The 21,107-nt window shown below is 31.5% G+C and overlaps 1 protein-coding gene across 1 annotated transcript in view; it reads right to left on the bottom strand.

Moving 5' to 3' along the window:
* LOC111058444 (protein germ cell-less) overlaps positions 1-20,591 on the bottom strand; it is a 33,277-nt gene extending 12,686 nt beyond the window's left edge. Inside the window, exons 1-7 of the mRNA XM_039421419.1 lie at positions 20,259-20,591; positions 17,974-18,097; positions 16,344-16,440; positions 15,584-15,738; positions 14,121-14,251; positions 13,361-13,539; positions 6,375-6,579 (exon numbers count right to left, since the gene is read on the bottom strand). Coding sequence (XP_039277353.1) covers positions 6,375-6,579; positions 13,361-13,539; positions 14,121-14,251; positions 15,584-15,738; positions 16,344-16,440; positions 17,974-18,097; positions 20,259-20,389 — 1,022 coding nt within the window. The 5' untranslated portion in view covers positions 20,390-20,591. The remainder of the gene's footprint in view (positions 1-6,374; positions 6,580-13,360; positions 13,540-14,120; positions 14,252-15,583; positions 15,739-16,343; positions 16,441-17,973; positions 18,098-20,258) is intronic.
* Between the last annotated feature and the right edge of the window lie 516 nt (positions 20,592-21,107).

Raw genomic sequence — 21,107 nt, 5'->3', positions numbered from 1 at the left:
TGAGATCACTCGGATCTCTCTTTCTTCAATAAGTAGCCTACTGTGTTACAATTTTTCAAAAATGAGTACAATTTTAGGAAAACATCAATATTTTGATGAATTTCAGTTTTTGATCAACAATATCTTCTGATAGTTACCATTGAAATGTATAATTCAAAAATCCTTTGGGCGTAATTCTATTTATAATTGAATAATCTAAAAAAGCGCCAATGACTGGACTATAATGTGAACGGTAGTTTAAACATGATTGATGACAGACGTTATTGAGGATATAATAGGATAACATTGAAATTGAGCAAGAAAAAAATGTGTAATAACATCACCAAACCAGTTGATTTGTGTATTGTGAGTCATCACACAGTGTCAAAAGTCTGTCGTTTATGTGTCAACACGTGATTTCAGCTGTCTGTCTTAAAGTTTTATTCTGACCTATTCCACAATATGGAGTAAACTATTGAGTTCTATTTGATTATGGAGTTCTATTGATCTACAAATCTATGATGGTAGTATAATCATCGATAAATAATAATATTATTATACAAATTGCGGATTTCGAAATCAGCAAAATACTTTATGAGTGAGTTTTACAGCTTGGGGGGCTCACTACAGCCAACCGCACGAAAATAGTCTGATTAGATTGCATACAACATTGCCAAAATAATAATAGTTGATCAATGTAGTCAACAGCTACTAATATTTTTTTTCCAAGACACCTGACGAACGTCTATGGGTGCGGTGGGTGTGAGGGACTCATCTGTTCCAATTTCCATCGGACCATTTTCGTGCGGTTGACCATTATAACAATAAACGCACGATAGAAGGATATTACATGGAGATATAGGTGAGAGACCTGAAGCAGCACCAGGAATTGGTTAGTGCAGGAGCAACAAGGATGTCTGGCAGCTAAGATGCTCCTTGCAATAATATGTGCAGTTGAAAAATGTGAAAATTGGAGGGGAAGAATGACATTGAAGGTACAGGTATCGATAGACAAAGGATGAGCGAGTGTGAAATGGGTAGGAGATGACAACAAGTGAGGGTTGAATTTGCAAGGACAATGGAAACGGAAAGAAGTTGGATAAAGGACAATGCTATAAGGAATGTTGACAGAAGAGGGCTCACCTTCATTGTTTTGATGTTTCAAAACTACACTCAAGTTCACACTACAGCTAATCATTTGTTTTATTTTTGTCATAGCACAATAATCCCAAAATTGTTGATTATTATTGTTGATTGAACCATTCAATACGCAAAGAAATATTATTTGAATATTGCAAACTTTGTCAATTAATCCCACAACAATAATCAGGATATGGTCCGCTCCAAAGAAAGAAAGCTCTGAGACTAGTGAGAAAGAAAGAGAATGAAAAAGAGAGAGAATATAAGAGAGAATGAGTGAGAAGGCGCTCAATCAGTGCATTAGGCAGTGAACTAAACGTGCGCTACTGTTCTGACTACGTGAACAATACATTGGAACTAAAAACGCGCTTCCGACAGAACCGTTCAACCGATTTGTTTGAAATTAATTTCGAAATTATTGAAAAAAATTTGCCTTTAGAATGACTACCTGCATTACGTGAATGTTTACTTATTATAAAATATATCAATTGTAGAATCTTATTCAAATTGAAAAAAAAATTGGCATATGGTAGCTGTTTTTAAAACTTTAAGCTGATTGATTACAAAACAGTCTTGTTCTTCCATATTGGACTAAAAATAAGTAAGTAATCACAATGAGTAATTTGACCCCAACAGTGTCATGTCAATAGGGCTGGATCAAATTTTCTTCGTGCTTATTCGCCTTAAGCAAGCTTGAAGTTAGTTGAAGCTTTGACTATAGACAGAGGTCTTCTGTCTATAGTCAAAGGTTGAAGGTTGTGTATTGGAATATGGGCTAAGTACACTCAATTTTAAATTTCCCATTGTTCGACCAAATTTGACTCATGATGCATGATTTTGGACTGCCTTGACGAGCCGAGAAGAATGAAGTGTATTACAATGAAATCTGAGCGTTGTGTCAAAAGTTATAAGTGTTTGAAATTTTGATCCTTGTTGTGTCCTTATGCGCGCCTCTCCACCCTGCTAGGAAATACTGAAATGAAGTGCATCTAACGGGTGATTCTCATAGAACATAATCTCATGTAGGCTACTTATGTCATTGTGCGAAATATCAATGTGAGGACAATGAAGTTGGTGATGATGGTTGAAGCTGAAAATTAGGTGTTTTTCACAATACATTGGGCATTGTTGTCAGGTGTACATGGAAATCTATATGAGATAGAGCGCTCTACCTGATTTCAGATTGTAGAACACAAAAATACGCCCAGAGGGATTTTGAATTATACATCTAAATGGTGACAATCGGAAGATATTGATCAAAAACTAAAATTCATCAGAATCGATTTTTTCATTAAATTTTACTCATTTTTGAAAAATCATAACTCATTACTCATTGGAGATAGAGAGTTCCGAATGATCTCATTTTATTCAGAATCTTATAATCTAAAAAAAGGCGAGAGCAAATTTTCCTGTCCGATCACAGGATTTGGCAGAAATAGCTGAAAACTGGAAAATGAACAGAAAATACGAGGTGTTTGGGTCAACCTGTATCTAGCACAAGGAAATTTTGCATGAAGAAATTGGTTCTGGACTTCTCTCATGTATCCAAATAGTATATTAAAAAATTAGAACTACAATATAAATTGCAAGCACACCCCCTTTTTTATGTATATATTGACTGGACTAATATACTATTATCATGGTGGAAAAAGTAGTTGATTTCTTTGATATGAAAGAAATGAACTTACAAACAAAATCTTTTGGTGTGCAAATCTAAATGTTACAGTTCTTCAATCCTGTAGAAATGAATACCGGTATATTACTTACTCTGAATTGATGGAATCCCTAGTCCCTATATACGCCTAGTCCCATTGCTCTTATGAAAATTTAAATGTTCATTAAATCAGTAAGTTCAGAAAGTTATTGCTCAGTTGAATCAGAGCTACGATTAAAAAGATGATTTGGGAATAAATTATTTCTATTTTTTTTAACATGTGGAAACGCTTGTAGAACAACAATATTTTAACATTTTTATGGGAAAGATTTCATGAGGAAAATGAAGTTTTCCATTGACATTATTCTTTGTAGCTCCGAACGCCATGATATCTTGGCATCTAAAACTGCGTTTACACCAAAGTTATTAACAACAAAATGTTAATAACTTGATCCTTATAGATTCTATTGGATTGAAAATAATTTATCATACACATGATGAACATAATATGTGTTAGTCAAGTTCCATTCAATCTAATAGAATCTATAAGGATTAAGTTATTAACATATTGACTGCCTAAAGTTAATATTATCAATTTGAACGTACAATTCGGTAAAAATGGAGTGTGGAGTGTGAATAATTGAGATAATTGTGTTTTAATAATGAAAAGTATAGTGAGTAATGTGTAATATATTTCAACCATGAGAATGAATCAAGTAGTTTCTTCATTTTTAATACTCGAAAGATACGTTTACACCAATGTTATTAAAAAAAATGTTAATAGCTTAATCCTCATAGATTCTATTAGATTAAACGGAACTTGTCTAACACATATGTTCATCATGTGTATGATAAGTTATTTTCAATCTAATAGAATCTATAAGGATTGAGGGCGAGTTTCACCAAATTCACGTTAACGCTTCGCTTAGTAATCTCTAATTAACACTAACTGATGACATTAACGAAAGATTAAGAACATTAATTTGATTTCACCAACGAAAACTAATGTTACCTACGTTACGAAACGACATATTAGAGTGGATCAGGGTGGCAGTGCGCCGCCATGACACTTGTTTCACATTGTTAGCATGTAAAACCTAACCTAGAAAATCCAACTAGATTCCGAAACCACAATTTTTGTTTGCTAAATTGAGTGGGGATTAGCCTACAAATTTTAGTAATTAATAATAATTATAGTGCAGTTTGTTTTGGTTGTATGATTTATTAAATTTAATTTAGGTTGTAGTGTTGTTCTATAGATATTTTTTGTAAATAAGTAAAATTTCAAATTTCACAGGATGTCTTCTAGCCATTCTGTCAATGTTGTGTTGCCTAAATCTATCAAAAGAAGATGGGACCCAACATTCATGAACAGTGAAAGAACGCATCTTGTCAATCTTATTGAAAACTAAGTCGATTTCGTCCAAATTTCTATCATTCTTTTATCATCACTGTCACTCTCAAATGCAAATTCGTATGCTCTTCTTCTAGCATTTGACCTTTCAATTTGAAACAACAATTATAAAATATAATCTAATATAAAATATTCGTAAGCCGGGAATGAACAATTAAACATAACCTCAACAAACTACTATCAGCAAGACAGTAAACAGAACGCCGCCATTTTTTCTTAACGAAAGATTACAGATGTTGACTGACCAAATTTGGCCGGTTAACTCTCTATAACGGCTCATTAGCTCTAACGGCGTGTGGTGAAATCCGATTTTGTCAGTTAAGGGCTAATTGGAGTTTACGCTTCCCCTAACGACAAGTTTAGTTTCTGGTGAAACCCGGCCTAAGTTATTAACATTTTGTAAATAACTTTGGTGTAAACGCAGCTGAAGACCCACCAAAAGTAGGTAACAATAATTGTGGGAGATTCGAACTAGAAAGGATTTTTTTTTAAACATGTAACATAATTAGAAGAACAAACAGTTGACATTTTTGGAAGTAGAAACTTGCAAAAGAATTGGATTGGGTTCCAAAGACTTCATTACAGTAGACTACAGTACAGTAAAGACTACATTAGACTAAATATAAAGAAAAATAGAAATTTCAGTACCCTTTTTGAAATATTAGATATATTATAAACATTAGACTACATTACAGTCTAGAGTCTAGATGTATTTTTATATAACAGACACTCGACTGAACAAAATATCTATATTTCAACCTTTGGCTAGTAATTCAAAATACGCCTATTTCGGACGTATTTTTGGTATAATTTGAAAACCATTCCTTAGCATACGTCCAAGGCGTCAATTGACCATTTTTACCAAATTTGAAAAACTGTTTTGGCCATGAGTTTCTAGGAAGCGGTGATGAATAGGTCAGTGGTAGGCTATTTGGCTTTTATATATTCCATTTCATATTCATATTGATTATTCTTTCGGGTTGAAGGTCTAATATATACTTATTAGATAAATTGGAATAATTATCTTGAAGTTTGGTAGAAATATATTACATTTACATAGAACTCAATTTATTTAAGTTATCTTCATAATTCTTTCTATCTAATTCTAATAGGTTACCAACCCATCCCTATCTTATATGATAAAATCCTTTAATCATAATCATATACCTACATGATTAAAAAACAGCAGCATTCAATTTACTAGAACAAATAATGGAATGGCTTCAAGTTCAGATGTAGGCAACACGCCTAACTTCTTCCTACATTCGCTAACTTGTCTCTACGACACTGTACTTGTTCCAGTGAGACTGCTTGTCTGAGTGAGAACTTGCTTCTGTGAGACTGCCATTCATAGAGCTACTAGTTTGGACGGAGACTTGTCTCTATGACACTAATATCAGCCAAAAACACTACTTGTCTCTGTGAAACATCCCCACAATATTATTACATAATATAGTAATATATAATAATAATAAAAAATGCAATGCCAATTGAGTATTTGCATCTCGAGGTACTAAACCTGTTTGAGATGGTGATATAAAATTGATTACAAAACTATAGCGCTAAAATGTAGTTACTGAAAATAGGAAAATAGCTAATATATTATATAATGTATACTGAATATATATATATATATATATATATATATATAATATATATATATATATATATATATATAATATGTAATAAGTTTCTAATATGTGAGCTCACTTACCCAATGTATTTGCACCTCCACTCTAAATTTAATGTATTACTACTACACCTGCTCTAGAACATGGGTTTCCCATAGTTGAGTAGGTTAATTTCCGAAAAAATGAAAATTATTTATATTTGTAGTAAATTTTATAATTTGTATTTTTGAATATTATGTACATTTTATTGATTAGATTGCTCATTTGTATATTAATAGGAATAAATTCATTTAATGGAAATGAAGTTTAGAGAATGGTTGAAGGAACCCGATGCTTAACGGCAAAAGGGTATGAAAAAGAAGAAGTAATAATATGAGTAACATTATTGGTTCCGGTATTGGTATTATACTTGGTATTGGTATGACTAATTTTTATGCTTAAGAAGATTATATTTAATCTATGTCTAATGGGAAATTTAATGTATTATTTATTTATCATCTGTCAGTAAAACACTTTGTAATTAAATATAGTGATTACAAAACTATAAAGAACATACTCAGACTCAGTCATATTCTCGTTGTGAAGTACTTGATGCCATAGAGATACCAACGTAGGATAGAGCCAAGTGTGTGGTATTATTCTGTCTTCAATGATGTTGTTGAAGTCTTCCACATGTATTATGACGTGTTCAAGGCGCAGACCTCTGAAAATCCTCACAAACTGGTTCCCTTCTTCAGTCAGTAGAAATTCTGGTTCATCCACTGGAAATAGAAGAAAGTATTTTAGATTAAGAATTAAAAATAATAATGCCTTGAAAATTAAATAAATTTCACTAATTTTTACATTTCATGAAAATATTCTTTATTCTTCATAAAAAAATAACTAAACATTCAAATAGCCTACATCCCAAAAAACAAATACAATATTGTTTCCTAATTTCTAATATGTTTTCCCTATAGGCAACCCTGTGTGTTTTCCCTATAGGCAACCCTGTGTGGGGACACTATATGCAATATTAATATATAAATTTAAATATTATATAATGAAGAACCTAATAATTGAATATTATATTATATTGAAATACATCAATAAGTCAATTTATAAACATTCTTGCACACATACACAAAACTTAAGATTATAAACGGAGTGGTTAATGTTTTTTTCTTATTTAGTTCAATTTAATTCATAGATTAACGTTTGGTTTTTTTCTAGAGTACTGATGTAATATGCAAAGACACTGCACATAATATGTAATTATACAGAGTGGGTCATATGTATGGGAACCCTTAAATAAATTGGAGACTTGTGAATATAATACTGTAACTTTCACGATAAGTTATTGATCAAATACTCTATCTTTTGACGTACAACTGAATTTCAACCCCTCATAAAGTGGTGACTTAGGGGTTGAAACTCGAATATTTTGAATGTAAACAACCATTTTCTGGTACATTATTTCAAAGACCTTTTTAAAACAAGAAAGATAACATCGATGAAAATGTTCTATGATACTTGTATCCAAAATGGCGGCTGATTGAAGTTTCAGTTTTTAAGGAAATGAGGGGTTGTAACTCAAATATTTTAAATGTCAACACCCATTGTGTGGTGCATAATTTTCAATGCCTTTCTAAATCAAGATATATGACATCAATAAGAATGTTCTTTGATATTTTTATCCAAAATGGCGGCTGATTGAAGTTTTAGTTTTTAAAGAAATAATTGATAAAGTTCAATCAGCCGCCATTTTGGATAAAAATATAATAAAACATTTCTATTGGTGTCATCTTTCTCGTTTTGAGAAGTCCTTTAAAATGATGTACCACACAATGGGTGTTTACATTTAAAATATTCGAGTTACAACCCCTAAGTCACCACTTTATGAGGGGTTGAAATTCAGTTGTACGTCAAAAGATAGAGTATTTGATCAATAACTTATCGTGAAAGTTACAGTATTATATCCAGTATCCAACTTATTGAAGGGTTTCCATACATATTTCTCACTCGGTATAACTCTTAACACAATAGGAGTGCAAGGCCTATAGCTTTTGTCTTTATTCATTTGATACATGATTAAGTTATAAAGCATCCATGAATTTGAGCTTAATTTTAAATAAAATAATGAAGATTGAGTTCAGTTTTCTAGTGTTTTTTCAATATTATTTTACTAGTTGAAAGTTCCGCCCTCACTCCTTAAGGCAAAATACTTCATATTCCTCAGTTTTATTCTATGCTAATAATGGATTGAGGAATTTCATCCATAATCAGGATATATTTTGCTTAAAGTAAATGTGTTCATAATTTTTCTGGATTTACAGAGTTTCTTAATGTTTCCAATTTATTAATTAATTTGCAAGTGTAATACATTACATTTTTTAATTTTCAAGTGCCAAAAAATTGGACATATCAGTAAGCATTGCAGTCAAGCACAAAACACCTACAGGACATGATGTTAAAGAGTGCCCTAATAGAGACAAAAAGCCCTCATGTTTAAATTGCCGCAATGATAAAAAAGCTTTCGATCACAAAGTAGGTGACAGAGAGTCCCCTTCCTATCAAAAAGCGTTACAACAAATAATTGATAGAACTGATTATGTAATCTGAAAGAAATTTTTTAATATACTGAGAATGAATAAAAATAATAGTGATAGTAAAATCAAGCAATCAACCCATCCCAAAATGATTACTTTAAATTCCATCCTTAACAAAATTGATATTTTTGATGCAGCAATCAATACTCATAAAAGAGAATAAATTAATATAACGATTCGTCAACTCAACAGAAATGTAGCATTGAAAACTATCAATCATCACTTCATTTAGCCAGCAATAAATTAAAACAGTTGTTTTCATGCCCAATGTGAATGAAATTCTTGGTTTATTGGAAGTTGAAAATCTCACGCCGGAAGTTGATGATTATACAAATTATGTTCCTACAATAACTGGCAAAAATGTCGAGTTCCTTAATATGCTACCCACTAATATTCGTAGTATAAATGCAAATTTCAATCAATTCATCTGTTGTTTGGATAGCTTCAAAACTGACATTCATCTAACAGTATTAACTGAAACTTGGCTGACTGAAAATATGCCATTTCTTTACGATATCCCAGGATACACTACAGCTAACAGTTATACTAAAATTAATAAATGTGATGGTTTGTGTGTTTACATAAAAAATAATATCAATTTCAATGTAATCTCATGTGATATCTCTAAAGCCAACACCTTGTGCATTGATTTAAGGTTATCAAATGATAATATACTAAGAGTTATTGGAATTTACAGATCACCCAGTAACAATAACAATTTTGTTAATAGCCTAAACCAGTTACTTGGAAATACGCCAAATCAAGTCAGTGTTTGTGTAGTAGGTGATATAAATATTAATATTCATCTTACTAATAACCATGTACAGGATTATATGCATGTTTTACAAAGCAGAGTTTTTAAATCTTTCATTAACGCGAGTACGAGAGTTACAAATACGTCTGAGACATGCCTGGATCATATTTTTTTCAAAAATGCCAATAATAGTTTAAGTTATTCGTTGGGGAATATTCTCAAAACGACAATTACAGATCATTATTCAGTATCATTCCACCTGGGTAATGATAAAAATCAATCCAATACGGCCGATAGGGATAAATATAATACCAAGACCTCTCTTAACTACAGTACTGTAATTAATCACTTAGAAAACGATAATTGGAATGTTGTTTTTGGAAGTCATGATAGCATTGACACACTCTTGTTGAGAAATTGGTAAACTGTTTGATAAATGCCATAAATCATAGTAAAACTGTAATTAAAATTCCTCGTAAAAATCGTCCCCTTAAACCTTGGATAACAGAAGTTATAGTTAAATCAACAATCGTTCGTGATGAAATGCATGATAAAGTTAAAAAAGACCCTTATAATGTAGATTTGAAAAACAAATACAAAACTTATAGAAACACATTGAATAGTATAATAAGTAGAACAAAAGAAATATACCACAAAACCAAAATTAAAGCGTGTAATAGTAATAGTTCAAAACCTTGGAGGTATATAAATGAAGCCATCGGTGAAGATAAAAAGGATGGTTGCAAAATTGGAGTTGAAGCCGCTAATTGAAATGATTTCTTCACAAATGTGGATTCAAGGCAGGCCCAAAAGGTTAGAAATAATCTCACAAGCTTCAATAACAATGATATCACACCTGTTTTAAACTCTTTTTCTATAAAGCCCACAAATTTTAATGAGGTTGAATCTACAATTAAGGAACTGAAAATGAATTCAAGCCCAGGAATTTATAATATTAGTAATTCAATCCTTAATAAAATAGCCCACATAATTTCTAAACCACTTACTATTATTTTTAATACATGTTTGAGCAAGGCTACTTTCCTAAACATTTCAAAAAAGCTATAAAATAAAACCGATTTTCAAATAAGGTGATCCTTCAGACCAAAGTAACTATAGACCAATTAGTCTTATAAGTAATTTAGCAAAAAATTTTGAAAAAAAAATCATTAAAAAAACACTTGTGATGTTCTTGAACAAGCATAATATAATAAATAGAAATCAATATGGTTTTCAAATATGTAAAAATACCGAAGATGCTTTAATTAAATTTACTAATACCGTCTCCCAGAACCTTAATTCTAATCTAAAAACCATTGCTGTTCTATTAGATATAAAAAAAGTTTTTGATACCATGCCTCATGATTATATTTTTGATAAATTTGAAATATATGGTTTTAGGAGAGTCTTCCTTGGCCTTATTAAGAGCTACTTGTCTGATAGAACCCAATCCCTATCTGTAAATAATGAAACTAATACCACCGAACTCACCCCTTATGGCCTCCCTCAGGGCACTGTTTTATCGCCATTACTTTTCATTATTTATGTAAATGATCTATTAAATTTTAAACTTAAAAAAATCTCGACTATAATATCCTTTGCTGATGATACAGCGGCTATTTTCTCAGGAAGAACGTGGGCTGAGGTTCATGAAATTGCAGAGCAAAACTGCTTGAGCATAAAAAGTGGCTAGATAAAAATACTTTGAGCTTAAACATACAAAAAAACAAATATATTACCTTTTCTTTCAATAAATTAGGACAGCCAGACAGAGAATTAAACTTGGAACTCCATTCAAATTGCAACCTTGACCCCAACTCCTGCACTTGTCCTATCATTAGTAAAGTTAAAAATTATAAATATCTAGGAATCTATATAGATAAGAACCTGAAGTGGGATAACCATGATAAATTCATTTGCAGAAGGATGAAATACCTCTCTTACAAATTTTATGCAGCTAAAAAAATTCTGAATCCAACTCATCTTAAAATGCTTTATTTTGCTATAGTACAGTCTATAATGCAATACGGAGTAACAGTATGAGGAGGGTGTTGTAATTCCCATTTGGAAGAACTGTTCATAATGCACAAATTAATAATTAAATCTATTTAGAATAAACCCAGATTTTTCCCGACTGACCTCATATTTGATGAATTCAAGGTTTTGACAGTTAGACAGTTATATGTTGAAATTTAATTAAATATTTAATAAAAAATAGAACCAATTTTCCATGCACCAACAACTCTTTAAAAAGACATTACAGCTTGATTCCTACTTCAAATAAGTATTTGATATATAATACTAATATTGAACCTATTAGACGGAAACTTATTTATCTAAGTACTATAATAATCAATAAAATTCCGAATCATCATCTCAACAATGCTAAAATTACAAAGAAAATGAAGCAGGAAATCATTAATTTGTATAAAAATCAATTATTTGTTTAATCTTTAAATTATTGAAACCGTTATCTGTATTGCTATTTCACGTCCTATCTTCCCTTTCCTTAGCCCTGCCTATCTAACTACCTCCTTTCACTTCCCTATAACACACCCTTCCCTTCCAGTTATACCTTACCTGCCTATTACATGGGAAACCATAGTTGGCAAGGTATTTCCCCCTCTTTCTTCCAGCACCCATTATTTTAGAAATATTGTCTTTTAATGTGTTGATATTAAAGTTACTGTTATTGTTTTGTTGTATATTGCCTTTTCCCATTGAATTTCTGTGTGTTGTGAATAAATTGAATTGAAATTGAAATTAAAAATTTGGCTGTGAATTATGTAAAAATATTGTAATTGGATACATAATCTCATTTATGCTATATCAACTATTATAATTAGGAAGAAACAATTTTTCCGTTTGTTTTTAATTTCATATTTTTTATATAAGGTTAATTTTATAGTAAATAGGTAAAGTTTATATAGCTTGAATTAGAAAATAATATGATTATATTATCCTATTATTCTAGATTGCTTGAGAATAGTTCATTCATTTTGTTTGTCAGTTTTGTAAATAAATTGAAATTTCAAAGAGAAAAATAATCTTGTTGATTGTCTCCCAAACATCGATTTAATTCTATGTAAATAATTTGAAGTATCTTATGTAAATATTTATTTGTAAATTAATGAAGTATGGGGAGCTGCATATGATACACATCTGAAAAAATTATTTATCTTACAAAAACATATTATAAGAGCAGCATTAGGAAGACCTCGACTCTATCCTAGTAGGGAAATTTTTCTTGAATTTAAGGTCCCTACAATAAGACAGAATTATATGAAAAATATAATACTCCATATCAATAAGAATAAATCTAATTTTCCTGCACACATTACACTCCATAACACACGTCCTAACAATAGATTTATCACAGTACTCATTAAGCTAACCATATGCAGGCATCAATTTACATATTATTGTAGCTACATTATAAATAAAATTCCAAACGATTTTATAGATAAACAAATGACACGAAATTTAAGCAAAAGCATAGATTATTGGATTGAGCATAACATATTCTTTAGACTAGTTGTATAAAGTATAATATCCAACAAGCATTGTTACTAAAAACATTGAGCAATGGTTTTTCCATTTTCACGTTCTTGAACCAGGTATTATAAATGTTCCCACATGATTTTTTTATTGTATTATTTTATGTATTCGCCTTTGTGAAATATTCACTTGATGATGGCCTCAACACGTCACACTGGTTAATTGGATACTACTTTGTCATATAGTATGTACTATTCTTAAGTTTTTAAGTTTTTTCTGAGCCTTTGAGACTTTTGTATATTGGTGTGATACTTTCTTTAGCTCTATTTAATTTAATTTGTATATCTCTTCTTACTTGACTAGAATTGAAGCAGAATAAGTGAACTGCAACTCACTGCCAACACACAAGGACTCTTATGTTGGCAGTGCCGAATATTACATTGATTACATTGAAAATTATTGTTGTGCAAGTTACAATAAATGTCTATTTGTAGGTAATTGTATATTGCATACTTTAGTGATAGTATTGTACAAGTATTTGTATGTGATTTTTGGCTATAAATTCAATTCAATGGAAAAAATGAATAAATTAGTAAATTCTTAGAGTATTCAATTCAACAGATCTATTCACATTACATATTCAAGATAAAATATCTTAGGAAAATGCTGCCTGCTACACTGGATATGAAACTTTGAACTTACAAGAACGTTCCTTAAAGTAGTTCTCTTCATAGGAGTGGTCGGGACGGTCAGGATTTGATGAAACCGTATCTGGATGAAGTCTCAGAAACATCCAATGCCTCAACATCAGGTACAACGAGAATTCCATCTGAACAACACACAAATCCTTGCTGTTCACTAGTTCCGCCATCAAATCTTCACTGGAAAATGCAATACAATTTTGTTAAGAAACAAACATCGATCAAATTCACATATCATTCATAAAGGAAACATTTATCAAAAAGTTTGTTTTGGCGTGGAGCTCTGCCTCTGTCTGTTTCAAGTTTGTATGAATGAATGTATTGAATAATTAAAATGGATAAATATTGTAAAACAAAAAATAAGACGTGAGAATAGCTGTATGAGTATCAGGATTTTAAAATCAGAACCGCCTTCATTGGAGTTTTTTTAAAAGCTTGATAGATCCTGAATATTCCAATAGAACTTCACCCCCAGAAAGTTGAACGTTGCAAATTGGCGGAAAAAATGTTATGGAGCTTGTAATTCAAAGACTCAGATAGCAAGAATTCAGAGATATCTTGGAGAGAGAAATTCACTTACGCTTCATCCTTTTTGTAATAGTAATTCTTAATATGTTATTATGAATTGTATGAAAACATTCTAATTTCCTATGAATATTACAAAGACAGTATTACACAACACAGATTATAGCTCTAGTAAGATACGAATATAATTATAATTAACATTAAAAGATAACATTTAATTTGTACAGAATACTAACCCTATGTGCCTTAATCTATCAGCATGTTCTTGGAAATAGTTGATTAGGTTGATATTGAAAAACTTCAAAGTCTTCTGCTTTACTTCCGTCAGGTTGTATTGGCAGGCAGCATTATAGTAATTGACTGCAGTCTGGAAAAGTCAAAAGTTCAATAACAATATGGAAAATAAATCTTAGATATAATAATAAATATATAATATATAATATTCCTATTTTTTCAACTGAGAATTCTAACAGAATATTAACCTCATTAATCGGTAAAAAGTAAAGAAAATATTTTCAACACTGATTGGAACATTGGCTGTATTAAAAGGGAAATATTCTCCTGTCCACTCCATTAAAAATATTTAGGCTACATAGTTATTAAGCCAACTATGAAAGACAAATGTACATTTGTATTTGATTGAGTAATAAAAAATGTCATACTTATTTCTAAATGCTCTTTTCTTTCACACTTATTTCGAAAAGCTTATTAATTTGATACTCGTTTGGAGCATATGCACTCAATCATTAGCTGAATATACAAGAAATTTATATTTGAATTTGAACCATTGAATATAAAATGTACCTTAAAAGAATCAGTTAGGCCAGTTACACACACATCGACTTTTGGTCGTACGATTTTTTGCCGTCCTTATAAATTCAATAAGATTAAAAAGATGATGTCAAACAGATTATGTTTGTCAAGTTCCGTTCAATCTGATATAGTTCATAGGAACGACGAAAATTTGATCCTTTAAAAATCGATAACTTGCTTAACTTTACAACTGTAACATGACGATCCATGAATACCCTCTCGAAGACTTCAATCCAAAGTAGAAGACGCATTTTTTAGAAAATTGAATATTTTATCCAATTAGAATTTAATTTGTTGGTGGGAAAACCATTTCCACCCCATCTTTTTTATAGTTTCATCCATTTTCAATTATTGAATTTGTCCTTTATCAATTTAATCCACCTTATCCAATTAGTAGCTGAATCTGAAAAGTGTGCAGGAAGAGAGTCTGGGCATTGAAGAAAAAAATTGAATCAAGAGTAGAAGATGCAATTTATTCAATTAGAATTTAATTTGTTGGTGAGGAAACCATTTTCACCTAATCTTTTTATAGGTTCTCCTATTTTCAATTATTGAATTTGACCTTTATAAATTTAATACACCTTATTCAATTAGCAGCTGAATTTGAAAAAACTTGCAAGAAGAGAGTCTGACATTGAAGAGAAAACTAGAAAGAATAGAAGAGATTTATCTAATTCATGAGACTGCCTAATATGACATAGTGTAAGCGTAGGCGTGAATTGTATACCAAGCAAATGTAAATATAGGCTATACGGGAAAGATTACTTAACGTTACGTAAGAATAGCATACTTTAATGAAAAGAAAGAATAGCCGCAAGAAATATAACCTGAGAGTGGGTTTGGGAAGTGAACTATACGAATGAGCATTATGTAAGGGTGAACTGACCAGTGGGCTGATAGTCTGCAGCATGACGTCAGCGCACTGGTCGATGAGGCCTTCACATTGGAAGAGGGTTGCGGCGGCGAGCACTGCCACTATGTTGCACGGCTCCAGTGTCACCTCATCACTCGGGTACAGCGAGCCGAACAGAACTGTCAATGCTGTCAACACAAACCCCAATTCAATAAACTTGTAAATAGAATTCAGTGATGATCTGGAACATTTCCATAATTTGGTTTGTTGCATATCTTCGGCTGAGAGTAGTCCTAAACTGAAAAATTTATTCCACATGATTTTACAGGATAGTAAGAAATAGATTGAAAATTTCCGAGAAGACCAAAAATTAAATTAGAGAACAATGTATTATGTGGAAGAACACTACGATTGGATTGTTGAAAAGTTTTGTTATTCTACCTTTTACAGCCATATAAAATATATTTACAAAATAATTTAATTAAGCTACAATTTTAGTCAGCTGATTAACTAATATCATGGAGAAAAGATTGAGAGTTTTCATTTATTATTCATTATTCACCTCTTCATTATAAGTCTATGCTCATGATCGACAATAATATTAATGTTTAAAATTATTATGACACCTCAAGACACCAAACCTACTAAAGTAAGAACTAGTAATTTAACTTGTGAGGAAGTAGTAATTTTCATTTATTCACTCCTGAAAAGCATAGAAGCATAACTGGAAAGCACATGATTAGTTGAATTCATTAAATTACCTTGCAGCAGAGAATGTGAGCCAAGTACTTACCCTCCAGTGTAACATTAGGATCAGGCACCTCAATTTTCACATAGGATTTGTTAGTCTCATTCCACGACCCAGAAAACATACTGGCGAAGTAAGGGCTCTGAAACAGCAATGATTTTCTATTGGATTATACAATAATTTCTACTCAATCCAGGTATAACTCATGACTAATATTTCTTGAAACTTTACATTATTCAAGACACATAAAATTTAACTCTACCACTCTAAAAACGCTAGTATGAAAACACTGAGTAATAGACCTCATACTCGTAAGCAACGTATGTGCGTTTAGTTGTGAAAAAGAGTTCTCGAATATTTATTTCAATTCCAATTACGATAATACTCATACTTGTACTTCGCATGTATTCAATTTGTATACAGGGAACATTTTCGAGCTTTCATGACTGTTTTTTCCAAACTGGTTCCATGCTTGTAAATAAATAAAATTCCAATACAACTGGATATTTTTGGAATTTCTGTTAGATCCAAGCTGGGGGATTCCAATGGATAAGCCTACATAGATTTTGCTAGTGAAGATTGGTTTTGTCAGTACCTTCTACTCTCTTCAGACACCAAACAGGAGCGGAGGTATGTGAACACTAGCTCAATCATTCCCTACATCACACACCTCACCAAATACATCTGTCAACATCTCATTTTGTAGAATATATGTTTTATATGCTAAGTGTGTGCAGAGCAAAAATAACTAATCAAAAGCCATTGTGCCATACGATTCACCACGAGAACTAATCTCCAAATTAGGCTGCAATAAACCTAGACTTGTTTTCCATCAGTGACTATAGTGCGGTCCACGATATAATTTCAGCATTTGATTCACATTGGAGTCACTATACTTGTCTGACATTAGACAAAAGCAGATAGCGCTATCCTTCTCTAGCTCCCAACGTTGCTATATCGTTTTTAACAATGAAGAAATATAATTAATCAACAAAATATGTAATCTCGAGTATGGAAACTTATAATTAAAAACTGATTTTTTTTTAACAAATAAAAATATAATTGATTATCTTTAACAAAATTGAACAGTTAATAGATTCAATCACTTTCATCTTCTATAGAAGGCAGAGGCATGCCAGAGAATTGGCAATGCTGTTTTTTTTTTCACTGACATTATAACGTGGACCTCACTATAATGTTTTTAAGAGAGTCGTAGCTTGAAGACTGCGATGCCAAACGGTTGTATCTTATCGTGTTCTCTGATCAATCGCCAAACAAACAGCTTTCACACAGGGACATAGTAGCTTCCACTAGCAGCAGCGGGAACGCATGTGTTGGAAATATATGAATCTATTTTCTAGTGCGGATGATGCCCACATAGGCTTTTTGCGTGTGCCGATTGTTTTACTTTTCAACATTAGTATAATGTCAAGTTATTACAATTAATGGGTGTCAGAGTTATCTTGAAAATTGTAGCTTCACATGAATATAAGTCATTCTATTCAAGACGGGAATGGCATAATAAAGCATCATACCTACTTGACGAAAGTTGAAATGTAATGAAATAAAAACATTCTTTATCAGAAGGAGTTGGTACTTTTTAGTCCTCTCTACCACTCAACCTCATACATGCATATTATGTACATTTCATACATATGAAGTGACATATATTTACCTGTTGGAGATAGATCTTATGTAACTTCCACTCTTTGTCAAGAACATCAACAATAATATCATATTCTTGTCCATCCAAAAATAGAGCTTTGTATATGTATTTTGCTGTACACACCATTTTTCTCCTAAAAATAAGATTGTAATGAATTAATGCTTACCCATCACAGCCTATTACAATAAGAATTGTATTTTGAATGAATCGCCAAAATTTATAATCATCTCGAACTTAATTTTTGCCAGTGAATGAAAATCAGAGATCAGAGTTATTAAACTTAACATTATCTTCAGCTTGTAGGTATTTTTTAATTGAATAATTAATAAAGGAAACTTTAAAAAACAATTCCATCAAAAATTTGATAGCATATAAATAATGGCATTAGGCCTCGACTTCATCCTTACATTTGTATAGTGAACTCAAGCTTCAGAGCAAGATTGGAAAAAGATAAGAGCCAAAAAGGGTGAGCGCAATGTATATACAATTGACCTGCAGCAGGTGAAACTCTCGCCAGCTTTGAATGCCTCATCTCTATATTATAAATCGAAACTATGCAGCCACAATCACACTTGGTCGAATGAATCTGAAGGAGAATTGAAGGCTTCGAACTTTGTATCTTGTGCAATTGATTTTCTTACAGAAAGAGATTAATTGCCAATACCAAGAAAAAGGTGTTGATCACACATTTTTCAGAAATTTTGAAATTCCAGAGAGGGAGATTTATTCCTCTATCAGACCAGGAAATTTTAAAAATGACCCTACTCTCAACAATTTGGTCCACCTGGCATATTCACCAGAAGGAATATAATCAATTATTAATTGAATTTTGAAGATGAACTAAAACCTCTTCCCTCAAGGAAGAAGAGTATCTATTCAAACCCTCAATACCCAAGAATGTACACAGAAAGGCTGGATATTACATAGCTGAAATGGCAGAATCTTCAGGATTTGAAACAAGTCCTTCCAGTAAAATTTATATAATGACCTCCCCCACAAGAAAAAGACAAATAAGAAGAAAACCGGGAAAAATTAAGCGAAAAAGTTTGTAGATTGAAAAATATTGTTTTCCACTGTGATTCTCAATAATAAAATAAGTTACTATTTCTATTATAGGCTAATCAATTAAATAATTCATCAAAAAGAAAAATGATTGAATTATTTATTGCATCCATTGATGACAGGTTCTTTATTGTTTTTTCAAACTGGGAAGAAGTAATGCTGGAAAATGAGTAATGATCAATTCCATTGACAGTTTTATAAACAAGATTGAAGACTGTTTCATAAAAATACTAAAACAAGAGAATTTTCATGAAGCAAGTCCCTATCATCTTAATATTACACCACTACATCAGTTACTATCATGGTTTTAAAATTACAAGATTTTTTTATTAAAAATACTTTATTGAGACGATATTATCGATTATTATGTGAATACTTCTGAATTAAATGAAGCCAATCAATTTAGCAAACTCTTATCTCACACTGTCAATGATGATAGGGATGACTTTCATATAAACTATATTGCTACTGCAAACTCATATGTACAGTGCATCAAACACGTAAGTCAACATCTCAAAAGAAATGTGAGCAGTAAACTCAGCAGCAAAGTCATTTTTTATCTTTAACAATCACATAACTTTGATATTTCATTATAAAACCTAATATTTTCATATAAGTAGTCATTATAATTGCTTCTTCATGTAAAACTGATGAATTGACAGAAATAAAATGTTTTTGTTTTTCCTGTAAAACTGCTGTTTTTGATATACGAGGTTGCTGTTCAACACCATCGTAAACTTGACTACTGAAAAGGTAAACGTCCCTTATTGACGATCTTTTCGTGGTTACGAATAACCTGGTTTAGGTTATTGCCAGACTCAAAACCATCTGAAACGATAGTTACTGCTAAGTGCTTTTTTCTAACCTAATTTAAAGTTAATTTTAAAGTGAAAAAGAATGTAGCCTTTTTGCAACACAGAGATCTTATTTTTCTAGTAGTAATTGACGTCAAAAATTGTCAGAATCGATCTATGAACAAAACACAAATAGAATTTTAAGAAATTCTAAAAAAATAACTAGGTATATTGAAGAAACACAATTAACTTAGTTTATGGAATTTATTATCTGTTATAAGATAAATTTGTTATTAGGTATAACTGTCATGAAATGTGTGTCAGTGTAAGATAGATTACTGTTTACAAAAATGTTGGATAATTCTATCATTAAAAATAACAATGATTGCGTAGCATGCCATACAGTTTTGTAGGTTTGATATGAAAAATTAAACTTACTTTTTCGGATTCATATACTGTCCAAAAAATTCTTCATCGTCACATTCTTCAAGCTTTCTCTTTTTTCGATTTGAGCTTAGGTAATTTTTGATGCGATCACTGTAATTGAGCCTACTGAAAGTACCTCCCATGGCTCACCAATGTTTGTAACTTTAAAAAACTTGAGTTTTTTACTATTAATCACCCACAGTTTTTCAGGAAGTGAAAAAATTACATTTCAAGATAAATATCATTGACACCAAAATTTACAATAACAAAACATATTTCAACGCTCAAATATTACGTGTGACGTTATGTCAGCTGCTGTTGATTTGACGTTTTGACCTGGATTCTGGATTATAAGAATGACAGTATTGCAAACATATGGTTCAGCTAGTTTCGTAATTTGTAATTTGTGATGGATCCACAAGAGCGCACTTCGTAAGGGTAAAAGTTGTTCGACGACAAACTGGGCAGAGTGAGTTGACGATAAACTGGGTCTATTCACATATGGAAATCTATGGAAATATCGGCACAATTAGCCTAGCCAGCATCTACTGCAGGAATCTTCATAAAAATGGGGGTGCTGCAATTTAAAATAGTAGAGGCTACTAATTATTGCAAGGAGTGCACATTGGAGCTTGCAGCGGTGGAGCTGGTGGACTATCATATCATTGTTGTGTCTGTGTACCATCCATCAAATGGAGACTTTGAAGTATTCACACTGCTTCTCGATGAATTTTTGTCCTTCATCTTGAGCAGGCAGCAAGACAGAATAATCATTGGTGGTGACTTCAATGTACACCTTGAAATTCCATCCAAGGAGAGAGATATCTTTGTCAACCTATTACAAAGTCACAATCTATTTGT

Source organism: Nilaparvata lugens, chromosome 2 (assembly GCF_014356525.2).
Source record: "Nilaparvata lugens isolate BPH chromosome 2, ASM1435652v1, whole genome shotgun sequence".
In the NCBI taxonomy this organism is placed as follows: domain Eukaryota; kingdom Metazoa; phylum Arthropoda; class Insecta; order Hemiptera; family Delphacidae; genus Nilaparvata; species Nilaparvata lugens.
The sequence above is the reverse complement of the archived record's forward strand: the minus strand, read 5'-3'. Positions and strand labels throughout refer to the sequence as shown.